Source organism: Amaranthus tricolor, chromosome 16, assembly GCF_026212465.1.
Source record: "Amaranthus tricolor cultivar Red isolate AtriRed21 chromosome 16, ASM2621246v1, whole genome shotgun sequence".
NCBI classification, from domain to species: domain Eukaryota; kingdom Viridiplantae; phylum Streptophyta; class Magnoliopsida; order Caryophyllales; family Amaranthaceae; genus Amaranthus; species Amaranthus tricolor.
In genome coordinates, this window is record NC_080062.1 from 2238830 (window position 1) to 2258248 (window position 19419).

General features: G+C 31.6%; 1 protein-coding gene and 1 long non-coding RNA gene across 2 annotated transcripts; one reads left to right on the forward strand and one right to left on the reverse strand.

The window, feature by feature from the left end:
* Positions 1–441: 441 nt before the first annotated feature.
* On the reverse strand, positions 442–4407 carry LOC130802304 (uncharacterized). The gene is made up of 3 exons (XR_009039765.1): positions 4058–4407; positions 2214–2345; positions 442–2031 (listed from the first exon to the last, which is right to left on the reverse strand). It is a non-coding gene; the product is annotated as an uncharacterized LOC130802304 (long non-coding RNA).
* A 4747-nt stretch (positions 4408–9154) lies between these two features.
* On the forward strand, positions 9155–12676 carry LOC130802306 (14-3-3-like protein). Its single transcript, XM_057666262.1, has 5 exons — positions 9155–9317; positions 10308–10799; positions 10904–11026; positions 11389–11505; positions 12279–12676. The coding sequence occupies exons 2-5, from the start codon at positions 10317–10319 to the stop codon at positions 12345–12347; spliced, it is 792 nt and encodes a 263-aa protein (XP_057522245.1). The 5' UTR covers positions 9155–9317; positions 10308–10316; the 3' UTR covers positions 12348–12676.
* The last annotated feature ends 6743 nt before the right edge of the window (positions 12677–19419 follow it).

A 19419-nucleotide genomic window follows, 5' to 3' on the forward strand; every position in this document is an offset into this window, starting at 1 on the left:
GTGTATACAAAAGAATTAATACATATATATATATATATATATATATATATATATATATATATATATATATATATATATATATATATATATATATATATATATATATATAGTGAAACTTATAATGAAAATAAGTGGATGATGTGTATATAGCTTTCAAATGGGTACATCTACCTATACTGAACTGGTCCAGTTATTCTTGCCTCGTAAGGTCAGTGGACAGGCAAAAGCTCCATGCAATCAAAGAACGAGGGAGGGAAGATCTTCTCTAATTTGCATAGTATAACTGGTATTTCAACCTCCAACTTTCTCAAATCTACCATTTTGAGTTTCGGGGAAGTTAACATATGAAAAACAAGCTTAGCTCAGTGAAAGCTTCCCAAATAGGTAAAGAAAGCAATTCACAAAAAGCAATTAGAACTAAGCATTGCATGAAAACGTGACTTTTCAACACAAATATAGAATATTTAGTCATGTCAATGTTCCTTGCTAAGCAGGTTACATAACCATCTGAAAACCTCAAAGTCTTAAGCCAATCAAGTTGAACATACATTTGTCCATCATCTAGGGTGTATGATGCCATTAGGATTTCCCTATTGGATGCAATATACTTCTAATGCCAAGGTCTTGCAAGTCTCTACGTGCATTAAGATGATCGTTCGTTTTCTTTTCCACACGCAAAACTGTATTGAAAATATTATCGAAAATTTATTTTTCTATGTGCATCACAACAAGATAGTGTCTGATCATATTTGTTTTCCAATATTAGATCCCAAAATACACTCCTTTTTTCCCACCCTTCAGTCAACGGACCATAATACTCACTATATTCCCGTGCACCATTCTCACACTTTCTTCATCCCATGCATGTTAAGCTCCTCAAGTAACTCAACACCGGTGCGAGTATAAGGGGCATGATCCTCCTCCTGAACCCTTGCCATAAAATTAGCCTTGTTCCTTCTTCTGAACGGATGATAGTCAGACAAAAACATTCAATGACAGTCAAAGCAACACATTTTCCTACTATTTCTCAAATAAAAAGCCTTTGAATCAGACATGCAAATAAGGACAAGCATTTTTACCGTGAGTACTCCATCCTAATAACATCGAATATGCCGAAAAGTCATTGATCGTACACACCAAGGTCGCTCTAAGACAAAAGTTTTTTCGTGTGGACACATCATAGGTCACGATACCGTTTTTCCACAACATCTTAAGTTCTTCGATCAAAGGTTGCAAGTAAATATCGATGTTCTACTTTGGATTGTTAGGCCCTGGCACAATCACTGTCAAGAACATGTATGGTGTCTTCATGCACATCCACGAAGGAAGGTTGTAAGGTGTCAGAATCACTGGCCATGATGAATACTGCCTTCTCGAGTTTCCAAATGGGTTGAATCCGCCTGTATACAAACCGAGCCTCACATTTCTCGTCTCAGCTGCAAACACTGGATGTGCTGCGTTAAAGTTTAACCAAGCCTCCAAGTCTGATGGGTGACATATTTCCCCCTCTTCTCTGTGGTGCTCAGCGTGCCATCTCATTTCACAAGCAGTAACTTAAAAGGCATACAATCGTTATAATAGTGTACTTATGGGAAGATATATAAATTGTTTCCTTGCAATGCGTTTATTTCCCAAATCGTCTTTAACCCACCTTGTTTTCAAACATGTTTCGCATCCTCTAGTATCCGCCGTACGACCCCAGTAGATCATACACCCATTAATGCAACAATCAATACTCTCTAATTGCAATCCAAGCCCCGCTATTAGCTTCTTTGTGTCATTAAAACTATATGTCATCAAGTTAGGTTGGGGTAAAGTCTCATGCATCACATAGCACAACTCGTCATACAACCTCTCTGAACAATTATGATCTGCCATTAAATTCATCATTCTCTCGATAATCGACATTTGAGAGTAAGTTTCGCACCCAAAATACAACGGATTATTTGCAGCACTTAGCATGTCGAAAAATTGTTTAGCTTGAGGATTCGGATCTTCTAAATTACTACCATCATGAGCCATTGCGTAAACCTATGATAAATTTTAAAAAACAAACTAATTATTATTATCAAAATACAAACCAAAGAGTATATTAATTCAAACTTAATTATTGATGAAACTATAAATTTATATATAAAAACAAAAAATATAACACATAATAATCATACAGAAATAAAACAAAACACATAAAAGCAAAGAAATTATAAGCATACCTTATATTTTAAGAGAATTTTCTCCTAAAAATACTAATTTTTGAGGAGTACAATCTCCCTCAGAGTAGATGGTTGACAAGGAAACTCTAGAGCTCTTGGCCTACTCCTGGAGCATGTGTTCTTTCTTCATTGCTTCAAGAACAAAGTCATCGTTACAGCAAATGTAAATTAGTATGTTACATATTGAACAAAAATGAGAATATTATATCATAAATTCTTTATTATTATTACAAGAAAATATACTTCAATTTCACCATTGTTAATAGGCTAATAACTAAAATTCCCAAAACCAATAAACAACAGCTGAACAAGAGTACACTTAAGTGTAATTTTGGACATGTGCAAAATGTTTGATAGCACAGGATATCTTATTGCAAGAGTACACTTAGGTGCGGCTAATAGGCTAATATCCTTTGTTTTCACTATTCTGTCTTGCAAAAAAGGATTAGTAATGCCCATTGTAACATGATTCGCTAGTTAATTTACCTATTGTATTCGCAATTCGCTCAAAATGACCCTAAAACAGCCCAAAACTGATCATAATTCGCTTTTTTTTTATTCGCAATTCGCAAGGAGATTAGTAAATCATGTGACAATGAAAATGCCATCAAAAAGGAGTACACTAAGGTATAGTTTTGGGCATGTGCAAGATGTTAGAAACTCAAGCCACACATCAACATCCTCTCAAATGTCAAATAACTAGATAGTATCGTCATCTATGAACTTGAAATTTCATAGACAATGCATCAACCGCATAGAGTAAAACAAGGCCGCATCACATCGAATTGACCGCCTTGTATAAGTGTAAACAAACTACACTTTGGACCAAATCAAGGGATATCTTATATTTCAACCGATATTTAAGTGCTATGATAACCGCATCACCCTCATAATACTATGTAACTATTCAATTCTAATATAAATTTTGCCCATTTACTCTCACATTTCACAAGTCAAAAAGTTCTAGTAAGGTCATATCAGTTCAAACCTAATATGTATAGTTCAATTTCAATTCAGTTTACACCTCGGTTCAATAACTTCCAATAAGTTAAGTTGAGTTTTCAACAACAATGCTAAACCCTAATCTCAACTAACTAGAGTCGACTATATGAACCAATCAATAGTTCCACTTCAATAGATCAATTCAGTTCTAATAAACTTAATTGTGTTTTGTTCCAATAAGTTTCACCCATCACTTATGCTCGAACATTTTTACCATCCAATAAGTTCTGATAAATTTAGTCATAACTAACAAGCCCATGTCCTTACAATGACACTCAATCATCATCTCAAAGAGTCCCGTCCAAGACAGAGTCTGAAGAGTGCGGAAAAAAAAGCTAACCAATATTCTCATCACGAGGGTCCTTACAATGACACTATGAGACATAAGTAGGACTATAAATAATTCAGATATACTAGCAGCATTTTCCTATACTATTAACTGGCATATCTCATTTTACTAATCTCAAAACACTTTTTTTTTAATACAAAAAAAATATATGATGTTAAACCCTAATTCATTCCCCTTCTTTTAAAACAAAATTCCAATAAGGGTTCATAATAGTATGAATACAACCAAACCAAAGCATGATGTTAAACCCTAATTTTTTCACATGGGCAAGTTACGAGCAATTTTGCCCTAAAATCAACTTATGAAGTAAACAATAGAACTCAATGTAAAAATCATGACTTCACAATTGATAAAACAATTAGAAATACCAGCAGAAATCAGAAAAACAAATTACTAATGTCCGGATCATACTGCGCATAAGAATTAACATTTGGATAATTAAATGATAAAGGGAAATGATTAAACAAATCAAAGGTTTGAGAAATTGTTTCACCTTCTTCAACCTCCATGATGTAGTTTTCTCTGGTTTTTTATACTACCAATCTGACATTACCAGATGATTTCAGTTATAAAACCGCCGGTGTTTGGTAAATGAGAATGTAAATGGGGGAGACTTACACGTTCCTCTTTGATTTACATTAAATGATAAAGAGAATAGTTTTCAAGTATAGGTAATAAATAAAGAAAGAATGAATTTTGTAGATGATATTAAAAGAGAGTTAAAATGTATTGATGAAATTAAAAAAAAGTGATGGGCCATCACCAAAAGATGAAAATGATGTAAATTAAGTAGAACGGATAAAATGAAAAATTCACCAAATGCAATGGGACGGAAGAAGTAATATTTTTAATAAAGTTTAAGAATGAAAAAGGAAATAATTGAAATAGTTACAAAATTATTAATTTATCCTTATTATATTTTTGTCTTTTTATTTCATCAATGGTAAAAGTGTTATTTTCTAACAAATTCAAGTCTCACTATAAATATTCTCCTACCCATTATTAAACATTAAAAATGATACTTGGAAATTTGAGACTTGAAAGGCCCATGCCCATAACCCATATACAAACATAATACTTTATTTAATCCAAGTCTTCGACCCAAAGACCCAACCAATTCCCTCTACAAAAAACACCTCCCATTGAAATCGTATCAATCAAGCTTTTTGGTCATAAATGGGTTCATCTCATTTTAAATTTACTCATTTTTTATCGAAGTCGCATTAATTGTGTTATTTTAAACTATTTTTATAAAACGCTTTATGTACCAGTGGATATTGAATTTTTATTTTTTTACAAATGAATCTTTTATATAGACCCGTCTCATGGTGAGACAGTCTTATACAAGATGGACTGTTTTAAAATAGATTTATACCAGTGTCGTTCCTCACAAATTTTTGACCCTAGGCGAAACATAGAAAAAAGGGTCTTGTAAGTAAATTTTCGGTTCTTTTTTTCTCCGACTATGAATCATAAAGTTTCTCTTCTTTTCCATCACATTAATGTCAAATAAAATGTACAAATTTAAGATCGTAAAATGATAAAATATTTATGCACATACTAATTTTCAACAATAAAGATTAATTGAATTTGAGTCTTAGACGATTGCACCTCAAAACTACCCTCAGAAACAGCCCTGATTCATACAATAATTTTTGATTATTAGTTGGATTTTTAATTGGTTTAAATCATACTCGAGTCAGGTTCATTCAAAGGTTTAAATTGATTTAAATCTGAATTTAGACTTGAGCCTATACCAAGTCGGTAATAAATTGATTTTGATTAAATTTAAAAAGGGTATAAGGGGCCGTTTGGTTGGGGGTAATAATCAAAGGGAAAGGGAATGAAAATACTCAATTACCTTTGTTGTTGTTTGTTTGTCACTTTCTATCATTCCCTTTCCCCCATTTTAGTTTTGGGTTTACCCCAAACTATTATCCCTCATTCCCCACCCCCTCCTACACTTTCCCATTCCATTCCCCACTTCATTACCCATCACTTAAAATTTGAACTTTGATTTATGGGTATTATTATAATTCGCCACAATTTTCATTTTACCGCCACCCTCTAATTAATTACGAATTTGCCCCTAGACTTCAAAAAATTATGAATTTGCCATTGGACATAATAACACTATTATCAACTAAATTAATAAAAAAATTATTAATAAAAAATTAAAAATTAATTAACAACTAAATTTTAATTAATATATTATTATTATATTAAAAAATAATTAAACAAACAAATAAATTATTTAAATTCAAAACTAATTATTATAATAACATTATCATAATATAATATTATATTAAAATAAAATAATTTATTACAACATTTATTTAAATAACAATAACTTAAAAAATAAATTAATTAAACAAAAAAATTTCATAATTCGAAAATAAAAAAAATACCAGTCGCACTTTTTGTGCGACTGGTAATTTTTTTTTAAAAAAAATTGTTATTAATTTTATTTATATTATTATTGCTATTATTATTATTATTATTATTATTATTATTATTTGTAATCAATGGAGCTAGAAAGATACATATTACAGGAAAAGATGATACAAATTAATGATATTTTTTAAAAAATAAGTTTATCAAGTTTATCATATAATAACTAGTTATTTTTGGAAAAAATATAAAAGAATTTAAAAACTCATAATTTGATTCCTTAACTTGAACCAAACAGTCACAAAGGGAATCAATGAGCATTTCATTTCGTTTCCTGAACACAGCTAAACAACTAGGCTAAATTAGGGGAATCCATTCCTTTCTCCTCCATTCCCTTTCCTCATTCCATTCCGATTCTCTTGTGCGAACCAAACGGCCCCTAAATCATATTGGGTGGATAATAGTTTAGTACAATAGTATTAGGTAGGGATCGGCATTAAAGGGTATGGATCGGGTCTGAACCCTACTCGAATTCGGAACCTAATTTTAAGGTAGGATCAAACCCGAACCCTGATATTAATAGTCTAAAAATTTAGACCCTGACCCAGACCAGATTCTGGACCCGGACCCTTAGGGTCTAAAATCATACCCTAAAAACTTTATTTTCTTCTTTGAAATTTTCAGAATAAGGTTGTATTAATTCAGCCATGAAATGTTGTTGCTGCTTGCATCTATATGGACAAAGTTTGCTATCTTACCTATCAAAATCGTGCACCTCTTTCTCCCAATTTTGGGAGAAGTCATTGAGAAGCCCTAAAATTTGAAGAAGCCATCAAAAAATCGAGAAAATCAAAATTAAAGGAAAAATAAAATCAACAAGAAAAAAATAACCAATTTCGTGTACCTCTTTCTTCCTAGACGCCATTGACTAACCTTAATATTTGAAGAAGAGATTGAGAGAAGGGGGAGTAACCGAACAAGAGATTCAGGAAATGAGGACATAGGTGGAAGATGAGATGAAGCAAGAAAGGAAGGAAGCAGCTACGTCAGAAGAAATGAGGAAATGAGGTTAAATGAAACAGAAACAAGAGCCAAGAGGGGAGGAAGGAAGCAACTAGGTCAGAAGCAATTGGAGTTGAGGAAATATAAAAAATAAAAAGGTCCAAGGGTCGGGTCTGGGTCTACTCGGATCGGAACCTTATAATATTTTTTAGACTCGGACCCTTAGAGTCCAAAAAAATAGACCCTTACCCTTAAAAAAGGGTAGGGTTGGGGTAGGGTCTTAGACCCTTGCCCATCCCTAGTATTAGGTTTTGAAGTGGGTATACACATGTGCTTCAAGTTAATGTGGATTCAAATTAATGGTTTGTTTGACAACTTGAAATTCATTTCTAAATGTTGAATTGGGTTAAATATTATGTTTGGTAAATTTTAAATTTGAAAATGTGAAATTGGGTCAATTCTATATAGAATTTCAATAACAATGTAAAATTGGTCAAGTATCAAAATCTGCAAATTTCAAGCATTTAGGTGTCATTTACAATTCTTGAATTTGAATACCAAATTAAAATTTTCTATTTTCAAATGAGTTCTATGTTCCCAAACACTACCTTAGTCGATTTGGGTACGATTTAAATTAATTTAATGTTGGATAAACTTATGTTTGAGTTTAGCATCGAGTTGAATAATATTAAATTTGGATCAAATTCATAATGCTTTTATGTTACAAGCCGAGTCAAATTGAATTTTAGATTACTTTAGAGTAATATTGCGTTCAACTATTTAATATTTGGGTTGGTATGTGTCTTAATATTTTGGGATCAAATGGACATAAGAGTAGTGATGTATCTATCAAGTCATAAGTCAACATTAAGTCCGATTCAAGTCGATTGAGGTCACCACATTTCAGGTCAACATAAGGGTTGTGTGCATTTATTTTTAGATTGAGCGTTAATCAAAACAATGTTAGATTTGAGTATGCTATGCCAACTAATTAGCTCGAGTATGTCAAATTCTAGTCGACTTTATACCAAGTTGGTCTACATGGTTTGAGTCTAAGTCGACTTTATAAACTTTTATATTCTAATTAAATGTCAATTTAGTTACTTGGCTAGGTTTTTAGTTGGATCTTTTTTTTCTTAGGTCACATTTGTTTGGCTCATCACTCATGTTACATTAAAACAAGGTTTGGTTTATGTCTAGCTTCTTTAGGTCATCATAGGTTTAATACTACAATTATACTGAATTGGATTAGGTTTGGTTTACACTAACGTATGAGGTGACTCAAAATCATGTCGCATCAATATAATTTAGGTTTGAGTTGGTTCTACTACAAAGAACTATGAGTTTGCGTTATCTTTAGATTGCCTCATTTGGAGTTCACATTGTATTTTAGTCACGCGTTATTAAGTTTGCATTAAGTTTTTATTGAATAATACCATATTTGGTTAATTATGAATTTGGGTTAATTATAATTTTGATCAATAATAGATCTTGATCACATTGAGTTAAATTTTGAAAGAAACATACATGGGTAAACTCAGCTTTCTTACAATTCTTGTTAGATTGTAAAATTATTTTCCTTGGTCAAATTTTAAATAGGTCATTCTAGATTTTCATGTTAAGTTTGAGTCATTTTAGTCAGCTTAGAGTTTTGACTTGAGTTAAAACGAGTTTGTGACATGAAAAGCCAACCAAAAGTCACAAACTCTTTTTAAATCAAGTCAAAACTTTAAGTTGATCTAAAATAATTCAAACTTAGCATGAAAATCTAGAATGACGTATCTAATATTTTGGTTTGAACTCGATTTGACGTTGATTTGGGTTAATTATAAGTTTGAGTCAACTTTATTGATATTAATCTTTTATAATTTATAATAAAGCACAATAAAAGAAATATTTAAGATTGAAATAATACATCGATAAACATGCGAAATTAAATGAAATATTTAATTAGAATATGAAAGTTTATAATTTGATTAACAAATGGAGCGAAACAAATGAAGTTTAACAAATTTTTAAATGAGACGGTCTCATTGTGAGATAATCTCTATTAAGTTGACCCATTTACATTTAGTGCGTTAAAATAATAAAAATAATCAACTATAGAATTTGACTAATTATAAATCTGTCGAGACAAATGATGAAATACCCAACTATCATTGTCGGGTTTAATAACTTCAACCCATTCACACGGCCCACAATAAATAAATCGGATCCACCCTTCCCAACCATCTGTCATCTCTGAATTGGACCTCATATTTTCTATATTTTCTCAATAAATTCTCCACCATTTTTATCTTCCTCCATTTTCGCTACTCCAATCTGTACCTTACTTTCTCTCTCTTCCCCCATAACATCCGGTACGTCCTTTTTTGTTCTCTTCGTCCTTTTCGTTCTCTTTCTTCTTCGTCTCATATTCTCATTAGATCTCAAATTTCTTTCCGACTATGTTCTTGACTTCTTGTGTTAATTTGATTTGATTTATTTTCAATGTAAGGATTAGGGTTTTTATTTTTGTTGTTTTCGATTTCGTATTTGTTGTTAGATTGTGTCTTTGGTTTAGATTCTGAACTTTTTCGATTGCTTTTTTCTTTGTTACGCTATTGATTATTACTTTTTTGTTGATTTATTGTAGATTAATTAATTAATTAACTAATTTCGTGCGAAATAAGTTTGTTGACGCATTGACTGTGTTTGAATTTAATTTGCGTTCAGGTTTGATTGAAGTTCAATAATTGATTTCTTGATTGTTTATTTATTGATTTTGTCTTGCCTATACGTTAATCAATTGATTCAAAACGACAGTATTAATATTCTTTAATGATTTGCAAATTGATAGTAAGATTCATGAAAAGAACCGCAAAATCTGCCATTCTTGTTAATAACTTGCAAATCCATATCTGTTGATTTTGGGTTTTTTCTTTTGTCTGCTTAAAACTTTGTTATTCAATAAGCATTGTGAAAAAATTAGGGTTTCTTAGATACAGTTGCATTGAGGCCTTAATTTTTGAAAATTAAATTTAGAAATTGAAACCACGATGCTTGGTTGATTTAATAGATCTACAAATAATGTTGCATTGTTATTATTATAGAATGCCATTCAGATTTTGGACACGCCCCTTTTCCCTTATTGGAACAATTTAGGGTGGAAGTGAACTTAAATTTATCAAGATATAAGATTTATGGTTTATATCGTAAAGGCGGAAAGTTTTGGTTGCACTTTAACATACTACGTCTTGTTGGAATTTTCAAATTGTTGCCATAAGCAATTGAGATTAAGGCTTTGGCATTGTTTTTTTGAAAGCTTTTGATGAGATTCTGGCTTATATGTTGTGCTTTTGTGGTGCCAGATTGTGAAAATGACAGCTGATTCGTCAAGGGAAGAAAATGTGTACTTGGCCAAGTTGGCTGAGCAGGCTGAGCGCTATGAGGAAATGGTGGAGTTCATGGAAAAAGTTGCAAAGATGGCAGATGCTGAGGAATTAACTGTGGAGGAGAGGAATTTATTGTCTGTAGCTTACAAGAATGTTATTGGTGCAAGGAGGGCTTCTTGGAGGATTATTTCCTCTATTGAACAGAAGGAGGAAAGCAGAGGAAATGAAGACCATGTTGCTACCATTAAGGAATACAGGGGTAAGATTGAGACTGAGCTTAGCAAGATCTGTGATGGGATTTTGAATATCCTCGAGTCACACCTCATCCCTTCAGCTTCCTCAGCTGAGTCTAAGGTCTTCTACCTTAAGATGAAGGGTGACTATCACAGGTACCTTGCTGAGTTCAAGACTGGAGCTGAGCGCAAGGAGGCTGCTGAAAATACCCTTTTGGCCTACAAGTCTGCTCAGGTGCGTTTATGTCTCATGATATTATTTGTTTATATTTTTTGCGGTATCATATTTGTTCTTTTTATTGACTTGTGCTGGCGTAATTTTTTTGTTTTTCTTTCAAGGATATTGCTCTTGCTGAATTGGCCCCAACTCATCCAATTAGGCTTGGGCTTGCTCTTAACTTCTCAGTCTTCTACTATGAGATTCTGAATTCACCTGACCGTGCCTGCAATCTTGCAAAACAGGTATCATATTCTAATGAACTTGATGATACTGCTTGTTGCTAAAATGAAATTATCATGTGTTAGTGAGAAGCTTTATTGTTGAGCATGCAAACCATTAGCTTATTGAGTTCCTTTTGTGCCTATGTTTGGGAGGTAATTGAATTATGCTTCTTTTAAGCTAAATGTTGATTTCATAATGATTATGTTTAAAACATATAAGCATTTTTAGAAAACAGCTACATAGTAAACATTGTTTCTGACATGGATGACCATCTAAATTCACTTGGCTTTTTAACTCTTTTCTGAGGTTGCTCATGGTCTAGACTCTAGAGTTTATGAGTTTGTGTGCTGTTAGACTTGCAACTAATTCTTGTACTCTGTAGGCTTTTGACGAGGCTATCTCTGAACTCGACACATTGGGAGAGGAGTCATACAAGGATAGTACATTGATCATGCAGCTTCTGCGAGACAACTTGACTCTTTGGACTTCGGACAATGCGGTATTAACTTTTTCTATGCCTGTTTAGTTATTGTTTGGTCTATTTGAACTTGATTTGCATTTTTGTGATAAATATTTTTTTTTAAAATTGTGTTGTTGAAGATTCAAAATTAAATATCTTGTTGATCGAGATGGAAAAAATTAATGATACTGTTGACTGATTGGCTCCATTGTGAGATGAATTTATGTATGGCATCATATGGGAAAAGGAACTGATTGCGTGTATGCAACAGATGAAGTTAAAATGAGATTTATCAACGTAAAGTTTGAAAGTAATATTCAAGGAAGGCTTGAACTTCCTTTCTGAAGTTATTAGGACCACGCAATTGATATGATGTCCCAAGTCCCGATGATTTCTGACGTAGTATGGTTTTACTGTGGGTGTTCTAAGCCACCTCTCCTTAGCAATGAGGTTGTTTTCTAATATTTTGCCAGTCTATCTTGCACTTGTACTTTGCACTCTGCATTTGTGCTCCTGCTACTGCAAGCATCGATATTTAGTTGTTTTAAGAATTCAGTCATTACATAAATCCTATTCTTGACTTTATGATATTCGTAATTTTTTGGGGGTTTTCAAAGTTGAGAAAGAGACAATACGGTCTCAAAAGCATTATTTATCTTTGTTTTAGTTTATAGTGAATTTGCTTGAGCAGGCACCCTTCTCTTAATCTCTTTGTTTGATTATCTGATTTCCCCCCTGTTGTGTCTGACATGATATAGCCTTTAGCTACAATCTCGACTCTTCATCTGACCGTTTTAATCTATCTTCTTCAGGAGGAGGGTGGTGACGAGATCAAGGAAGCTGCAGGAAAACGTGAATCAGGCGAGGGTCAGCCACAGTAGTGATAAGTTGGAGATTATGCTTTGTATTTTGAGCATGAAACTCCAGTATAGTAGCTAGGTTTATTAGATTCATATCGTCTTTAGTCTAAAGTACCGGTCCTACCTCGATTTAGTCATCTCTTTTCATCTTAGACTTAAGCGGCCTTACGCCATGTTAATTTCTATGTTCGATGTGTGAGTTTTAGTTGCAATTCAACCTTTGTCATGGGCAGAAAGGGAGTCACGAGGCACGACTCACAAAGTATTTGATTTTTGCAGTAGTCTTAGAGGTTTTGTGTACTCATGTTATTGTTTGCTTATGTTAAAAGTATTTAATAATGGTTTTGTTTCGTTTGGAGTTAAAGTTACCAGGATTTGGTGTGGACTATTATGGAGTACTTTTTTGGGCTATTAGTACGTGCCCATCTTTCTTGGCGTGGTTGTATAAATTTTAACTCGTGATCAAATTTAATTACTAGTAAGTGGTTGCTGATCTGTTTGGCACTTACAATATCTGTCAGATTAGAAAATCAGCTTTTTTAGTGACGGTTCTCAAGCTCAAGCTCAAGCTCAGTTCATATGTTGTTAGCCTAATTTAAAAACAAAAAAAAAAAAATTTCAAATCCCAACAGCAGTTTGTGAGTTTCAAAAAACACCTTCTATATTCCAATGAATTATTAACCACTTTTTTTGAAAACTACCTAGGTAATTATTATGCATTAATCTTAATAAAAAAAACTTTCATACTAAATATTCAAAATCAAATATAATTTCATTTTGAATTGACCCTCAATAACGTCTATAAAAAAAAACTTCTTTATAACTATTTAATAACTGATTTTTAATGCAACTTACATCGTTTTAATGTAGACTTATGTTATATAATCCTAACTTACATCATAATATGCCAATTTATATAATATATTATTCATATCGACTTTTTAAAGACTTCTTCATGATTAGTGCAATCTTAAGTTAGACTTAATGCCAAATTATATAATATATAATATATAACACATTAAATTTAATAATTAATACCAACTTAAAAGCACAATTAATCTCAACTTAAATATTATGGTTAGTGCAATCTTAAGTTAGACTTAATGCCAAATTACATAAAATTTAATTTCTACTTACATCAGACTTCATACTAACTACAACTAACTAAATGCCAACTTAATTCAAACTTTATGTCAACTTACGTCAGGCTCAAAATCAGCTTAAACATTCTTTGCCAACTAAAAATACATCGTTCTCTGTAAGTTGGCATTAAATATGATGTAAGTTGACATTAAGTTTGATATTAAGTTTGATGTAAGTAGGCAATAAGTCTGATGTAAATTGCCATTAGGTAAGATGTATATTGGCATTAAGTCTGATGTAAGTAGATCTTAAGTGTGTTGTAAGTTGGCATTAATCTGATGTAAGTTAACATTCAATTTGATGTAAGTAGGCAATAAGTGTGCTGTAAGTTGGTATTAGATATGATATAATTAGGTATCACGTATGAAACGTAAATATAGTATAAATATACATTAAGATGATATAAGTAGATATTAAGTGTACTATAAGTTAGTATTAAATCTGATGTAAGTAGGCATTAAGTGTGTTGTAAGTTTGAACTAAATCAGACGTACGTGTGCATTAAGTTTGATGTACTCATGTAAGTAGGCAATAAGTGTCTTGTAAGTTGGCATTAAGTATGTTGTAAGTTGGCATTAAGTCTGATATAAGTTGGCATTAAGTCTGATTAATTACATCAGACCTAATAATCACTTATATCAGACTTCATCCCAATTTACATTAGATTGAATACCAACATATATCAAACCCAATACCAACTTACAATAGAATTAAAGCCAACTTACATTAGACTAAATGCCAATTTACATCAACTTAATGTCAACTAACTTCAGACTCAATGTCAATTTATATTAGACCTAAAATCCACTTATATCAAACTTAAAACTCATTCATATAAGAATTAATGTCAACTTACATCAGACTAATTCCAACTTATAACAGTTATAAACCTACAACATATATAATGTTAACTTACAATAACCATAATCCCAAACTTACATCAAATTAAATGTCAACTTACATCAACTTAATGCCAACTTAGATTAAAGAAAAAATAGATTGGTCTCTAAACAAAAAAAATAAGTCATCCAATAAGTCATCCAAATTCTCTACTAACTCAAATTTTCTTTCCATAAACTAAACTCAATTATTCAGCAACATATATAACTTTTCAAAAACATAACTTAATAGAGAATATATAAAAATATGAAAACGAAAAAATGAATCAAGAATATGTTTAATTACATATTAGTAAACAAATAATTACCAGAACAATGATAAATATGTCGAATATACCTTAAAAAAGAAAAAAATGAATCAACAAATAAATGGATCAAACTTATTTACCTGTGAACAAAGAAGAATAGAGAATATGAAAAGATGAAAATATTAATCAAACTTGTTAATTCAATACGTAATGGTCTGAATTTTGAGAAAATATGAGAAGAGAAAAGCTTGAGGATGGAGAGTATAGGAAAAAGAAAGGTGAAGAGGTTGATGAAAGAAAAAAAAGACTGACATAATTGGTGCACAAATAATGAGGTAACTTTTTGAAACTCACAATTTCAGTTTTTTTAAAAAACTCAACCTTTATTTTTTTAAAATTAAATTATATGCGCTGGCCCATGAAAAATGGTCATCTGAATTGCATTTTGTATTGAGCTACTTTGGTGAAATGTCTTCTTGAGAGAATCACAAAATAAAAAGTCTATATGCTAATAATTTGTATTAGTTGAACTGTTTAATTTATGTATGAAGTTTGTTTCACTATGAGGCCGCCTTGTACAAGAATTTATGTTTTGCGATCATTATTTACAAATTTTTGTATGAAACAGTCTCAACGTGAGATTGAGTCTGGGTTTAATTTTTTTTGACCCTTATTAGAATTGGGTATTATGACTCTAAATGCCCATTCCTATTTCTACTCTAGTATCTACTTCGTATTATTTGTTTAATAAAATAACTTTTTTCAGTATATATAAAAGAGAGTTTTTCTAAACAACTTTCACTTGACGAAAATGTTTTGTGTGCCACACTACTTCTTTAGTTGCAAGAGATACTAGGTTTTATTAGATTAAGAAACTTATTGAACTTCTGTGAAGTAGTCTCTCTTTTTTAATGATGTTTGCATGAAAGAATATTTTTTTCAAAATTTGTGATATAAAAAAAAGAGTTTTTTATAGGAATAACAAATAGAACACCTAAAAAAACAAATGAGAATTTTTTAAGAAACATATGGAATAAAGTTTAATTTTAATTAGACTAATCTCATAAAGTATATGAATGAGTTTGATTGTACAAATCTTGAATTGAGTAGGCACAATCGCACAATAGTAGATTCGAATTTTAAAAGTACTTAAATAAAAGAGTTAATTGATTTAGGGATTTTTTGTGATTAACTTTCAAAACATCATACTATAATCAGTAGTCACATAATAAAAGAAGATGGGTCAGGTGATAGTCAAACTCAAAACTTTTTTTTTTGTTGTGATATGACCAAATGTCGATCACTAATAACTTAAGTGATAATTTACAATTTTAAAGTGATAAATTATACTCCATCCGTTCTTGTAATAAGTTTTCATTTGCTATCTTATAGTGTTCACATAACAAATCTTTCTATTTATGTTGAAAACTTTGAAAAAAAATTATCTTATTTATCCTAGTTTTAATATTTTAATAATATTTGTGGTACTAACGTATCTTCCAATAAATTTATTTTTATATTTTTATATTTTTTATGATCACCACGTGTTTTTCACTAATTTTATAAAATTATTTTTTATTAGTTATGGTCTTTATATTTTTTTACTAATTTTCTTATAATATTTATAGTCTCCACTTTTCTTTTATCAATGTTATTATTCAATAAAATAATATATCTGCTATCTAAAAAATTCAATTTTCTTAACTCCTGTAAACATTGCTTGTAGAAACTTTAATAAAAAAAAAGAAAGAAAAATTTTTAAGTGATTATTAATTAAAATAAGGTGTTTATATGAGTTCATTTATAATGAAAGGTTTTTTTTTTTTTTTTTTTTTTTTTTTTTTTTTTTTTTTGAATTATACTCCCCAATTCAAATTACTTGTCCCATTTTCTTATTGGATAAAGTCATTTTAGTTATCCCATTTTCTTTTTTGGCATGGATTTTTTTACCAAACTACCCTCATTCCCCATGTGATATTACCAAAATTACCCCCACTTAACTTACTTACATATACTAATTAACCCTCCCCAACATAATTAAGAGACTAACTTTCCCTCCCTTCTCCATAAAACCTACCCTCCCCCCCCCCCCCCCCCCCCCCACTCTCTGATTTAACCTAACCTTAAACATCGTGCCTCTTCATCATCTTTTTCATCTTCATCTTCATCTTCCTGTGTTTATTGTTCATGTTTGAAGATGAACATTATCATCTTCATCATTTGTCCTCTTCATCCTCATCCTTAGTTTCCCTTTCTCCCCTCTTCGACTTCATCCTTAGTTTTCCTCTCTCTCTCTCTCTCTCTTCGTCATCTCTCTCTTCACTGATTTAACCTAACCCTAATAAACCCTAAAAGTAGATTTTGGTTCACCTTTCTCTTTCCTCTTTGATCTTTCTTCGTAGATCTGCTTTTTGAAGTGAATTCACCAAATTCGTGTCTTTCATGGGTTGCTTCCTCTGAGGAAAATGATTTAGTGGGTCCTCCTAATCCTTGGTTTGACTACTACCACTACGTCCCTCCATCTCCTACCATTTCTATGAAAACGGATCCTTATTGAGGAAGAGTGTTGAATTCAGAGGAAGAAGAAATAGAGGGTTTGTTTGACTTACATCTAGATCTAAAGGATCTTTATATTGAGGATTTTTTCCCCTCTTCAAACGAAGAGTCACTTGATGATGCTCATCTGAATTTGAGACTCGTGTTTGTGTTTGCCCAATGATTTTTTTAGGGTATAAGTTTGATTTCTAGCTGCAAAAAACCCTAAAAATGTGATTTGCCACCAATCTTAGCTTTTGAGGGAATAAGCCACCAAACATGATATTTAGTAGTTATTCTCTAACCAGATTCAGGAGGCAACATGTAGGGTAGGGTTCTCTGCGATGAGAATATTTGTTCTCTAAGAGAGACAACAAGTTGATAATGTTTGAGGCCGTACAAAATCTGTTCTTCTTTTTGATTTCATTAAAATGTTTAGTCTAAAACAAATTCATGACATGTCATACATGATGTTTACATTCTAAACATTTTTTTGACCTAGTGTTTCCCAAGAGGGAGTATTCACAGTTAATGCAAAAGTATACTCATGTATTTTCATATGTGCTTCTTTGCCTTTGTAATTTCCCAAAAAATCTATTATGTGTTCATTTGTTGCTGCTGATCTTTGTTCTATGTTTATATGATTTCTGTTTCTTCTGCTTCCTCATTTGTTGCTGGACTTTGATCTTGTTCTTGTGATGTATTTGCTGGTGCTGGTTCATCATCTGTTGTTGTTGCTGTTGTTCTCATTCCTGATTCATTATTGGTCTGTGATGTTCCTTCTCCCTTTTGGTGGAAAATCTGTTGATCATTTATACCTAAGTAGAACAAGATGATGTCAAACATGTTCTTGTCTACTTTTGTGTCTAAATAACGCAAGGAATAGTAAATGATCTCCCACCTTGCACTCAAATACTCAGGGAGTCTTTCCTCCCTTGCGAGTTTTGTCTTGTTCATGTGAGGAATGTGATAGTCTATATTCCCCAATTTTCTTAAAACTTCAACTTTACATGCTTGTAAAGTGATCCAAACAAATTTCATAGTAGTTAGTTGTAGAGATTTGTCCCCATTGCTTTGACTTAGACCCATCGCTTTGGCAATAGTAGCTTGACTTTTTTTTTCGGCCTTTTTAGGCTCTTAAACTTTGTATCATCAAAGATGATTTGTCCCCTTGATTTCTTCCCAAGCCTTTTGCTGTTTACATTTATTGGGAATGGGTTTTATTGTTGTTGCTGTTTGACTTGACTCCATATTCTTGAAATGGTCTTTCTACTGACCTTGTACTTTGTTGACATATCACCCAAGATTTCATGTGCTATTGTTGACAGATAAAAGCAATTCATGCATTATTTGTTTTCTACTGTAGTTGTCTAATTTCCTTGATTTTTTCATATTAATTGAAGTTCAAGCAATAAATGAAGTTAAAAGTGTGGTTTCATTAATTGTGGTTGTCCCTTTTATAATGCTGCAGCTTTTTCCATGTGATGGTTCTATTTTGCTTGGTGCCAAAGTGCTCTGAGCTGATTTTTTGGCAGATATTTTGGTGTTTCTAGCACCAAAGATGAAATTTGTGAATTTTTCAACTTTTTAGCTTCATTGTACTTGGCGCCTCTTTGTTCTGTTTTGGCTGTGTGTTTGATTTCTGATTTGACTGTGAGTTTCTGTTTTGTGAAATTGACTCTCCATTTGGAAAACATTTTCGGATTTACATGACTTTACTTAAAAATCAACTTGTTGTTGTCTTTGTAGCTAATTTAAACATTAAATGCATATTGTCTTTATTTTTAAAATCTGAAGTTAATGAAAGGTTTAATATCCGCATGTGCATGTGCATGTGCTTAGAGGGTTGTTCGTTATCGGTTGCCGTACAAAAGACGTTGAAGAAATCAAGGAAGAAATGAATTTTTTTTTTATTTTAAGTTTTCAATTTGTAATTTAAATTATGTAATTTTAGTTTAAGTACTTTAGAACTTTGTTAATCATAAAATTATGAATTGTAATTACGTAAATTAAATGAATTCTAATGTGCAGTTGAATTTTCCCTCCAAATTTGAATTCTATCTACTTTAATTATGAAAAAGGAGGAAATTATTAATAATTAATTCTTACTCTTAAAATACCCTAATTATCAATTTTTAGGTGGTCCTCCCACAACTCTTAATTTACATGTTCAACCTAAATGAGACGAGTAAATTAAATTGAAGAGACTATAATATAATGAAAGGGTTTGATACAAGACTGACTCGCCCATTAATAATAGGACAAATC

What these genes read in the sequence shown, in the direction of transcription:
- LOC130802306 (XM_057666262.1), top strand. Translation starts at nt 10,317, where the DNA reads ATGACAGCTGATTCGTCAAGGGAAGAAAATGTGTACTTGGCCAAGTTG. An exon ending in TGGCCTACAAGTCTGCTCAG is followed by an intron (nt 10,800 to 10,903) that starts GTGCGTTTATGT and finishes TTTTCTTTCAAG; the next exon opens with GATATTGCTCTTGCTGAATT. An exon ending in CCTGCAATCTTGCAAAACAG is followed by an intron (nt 11,027 to 11,388) that starts GTATCATATTCT and finishes TGTACTCTGTAG; the next exon opens with GCTTTTGACGAGGCTATCTC.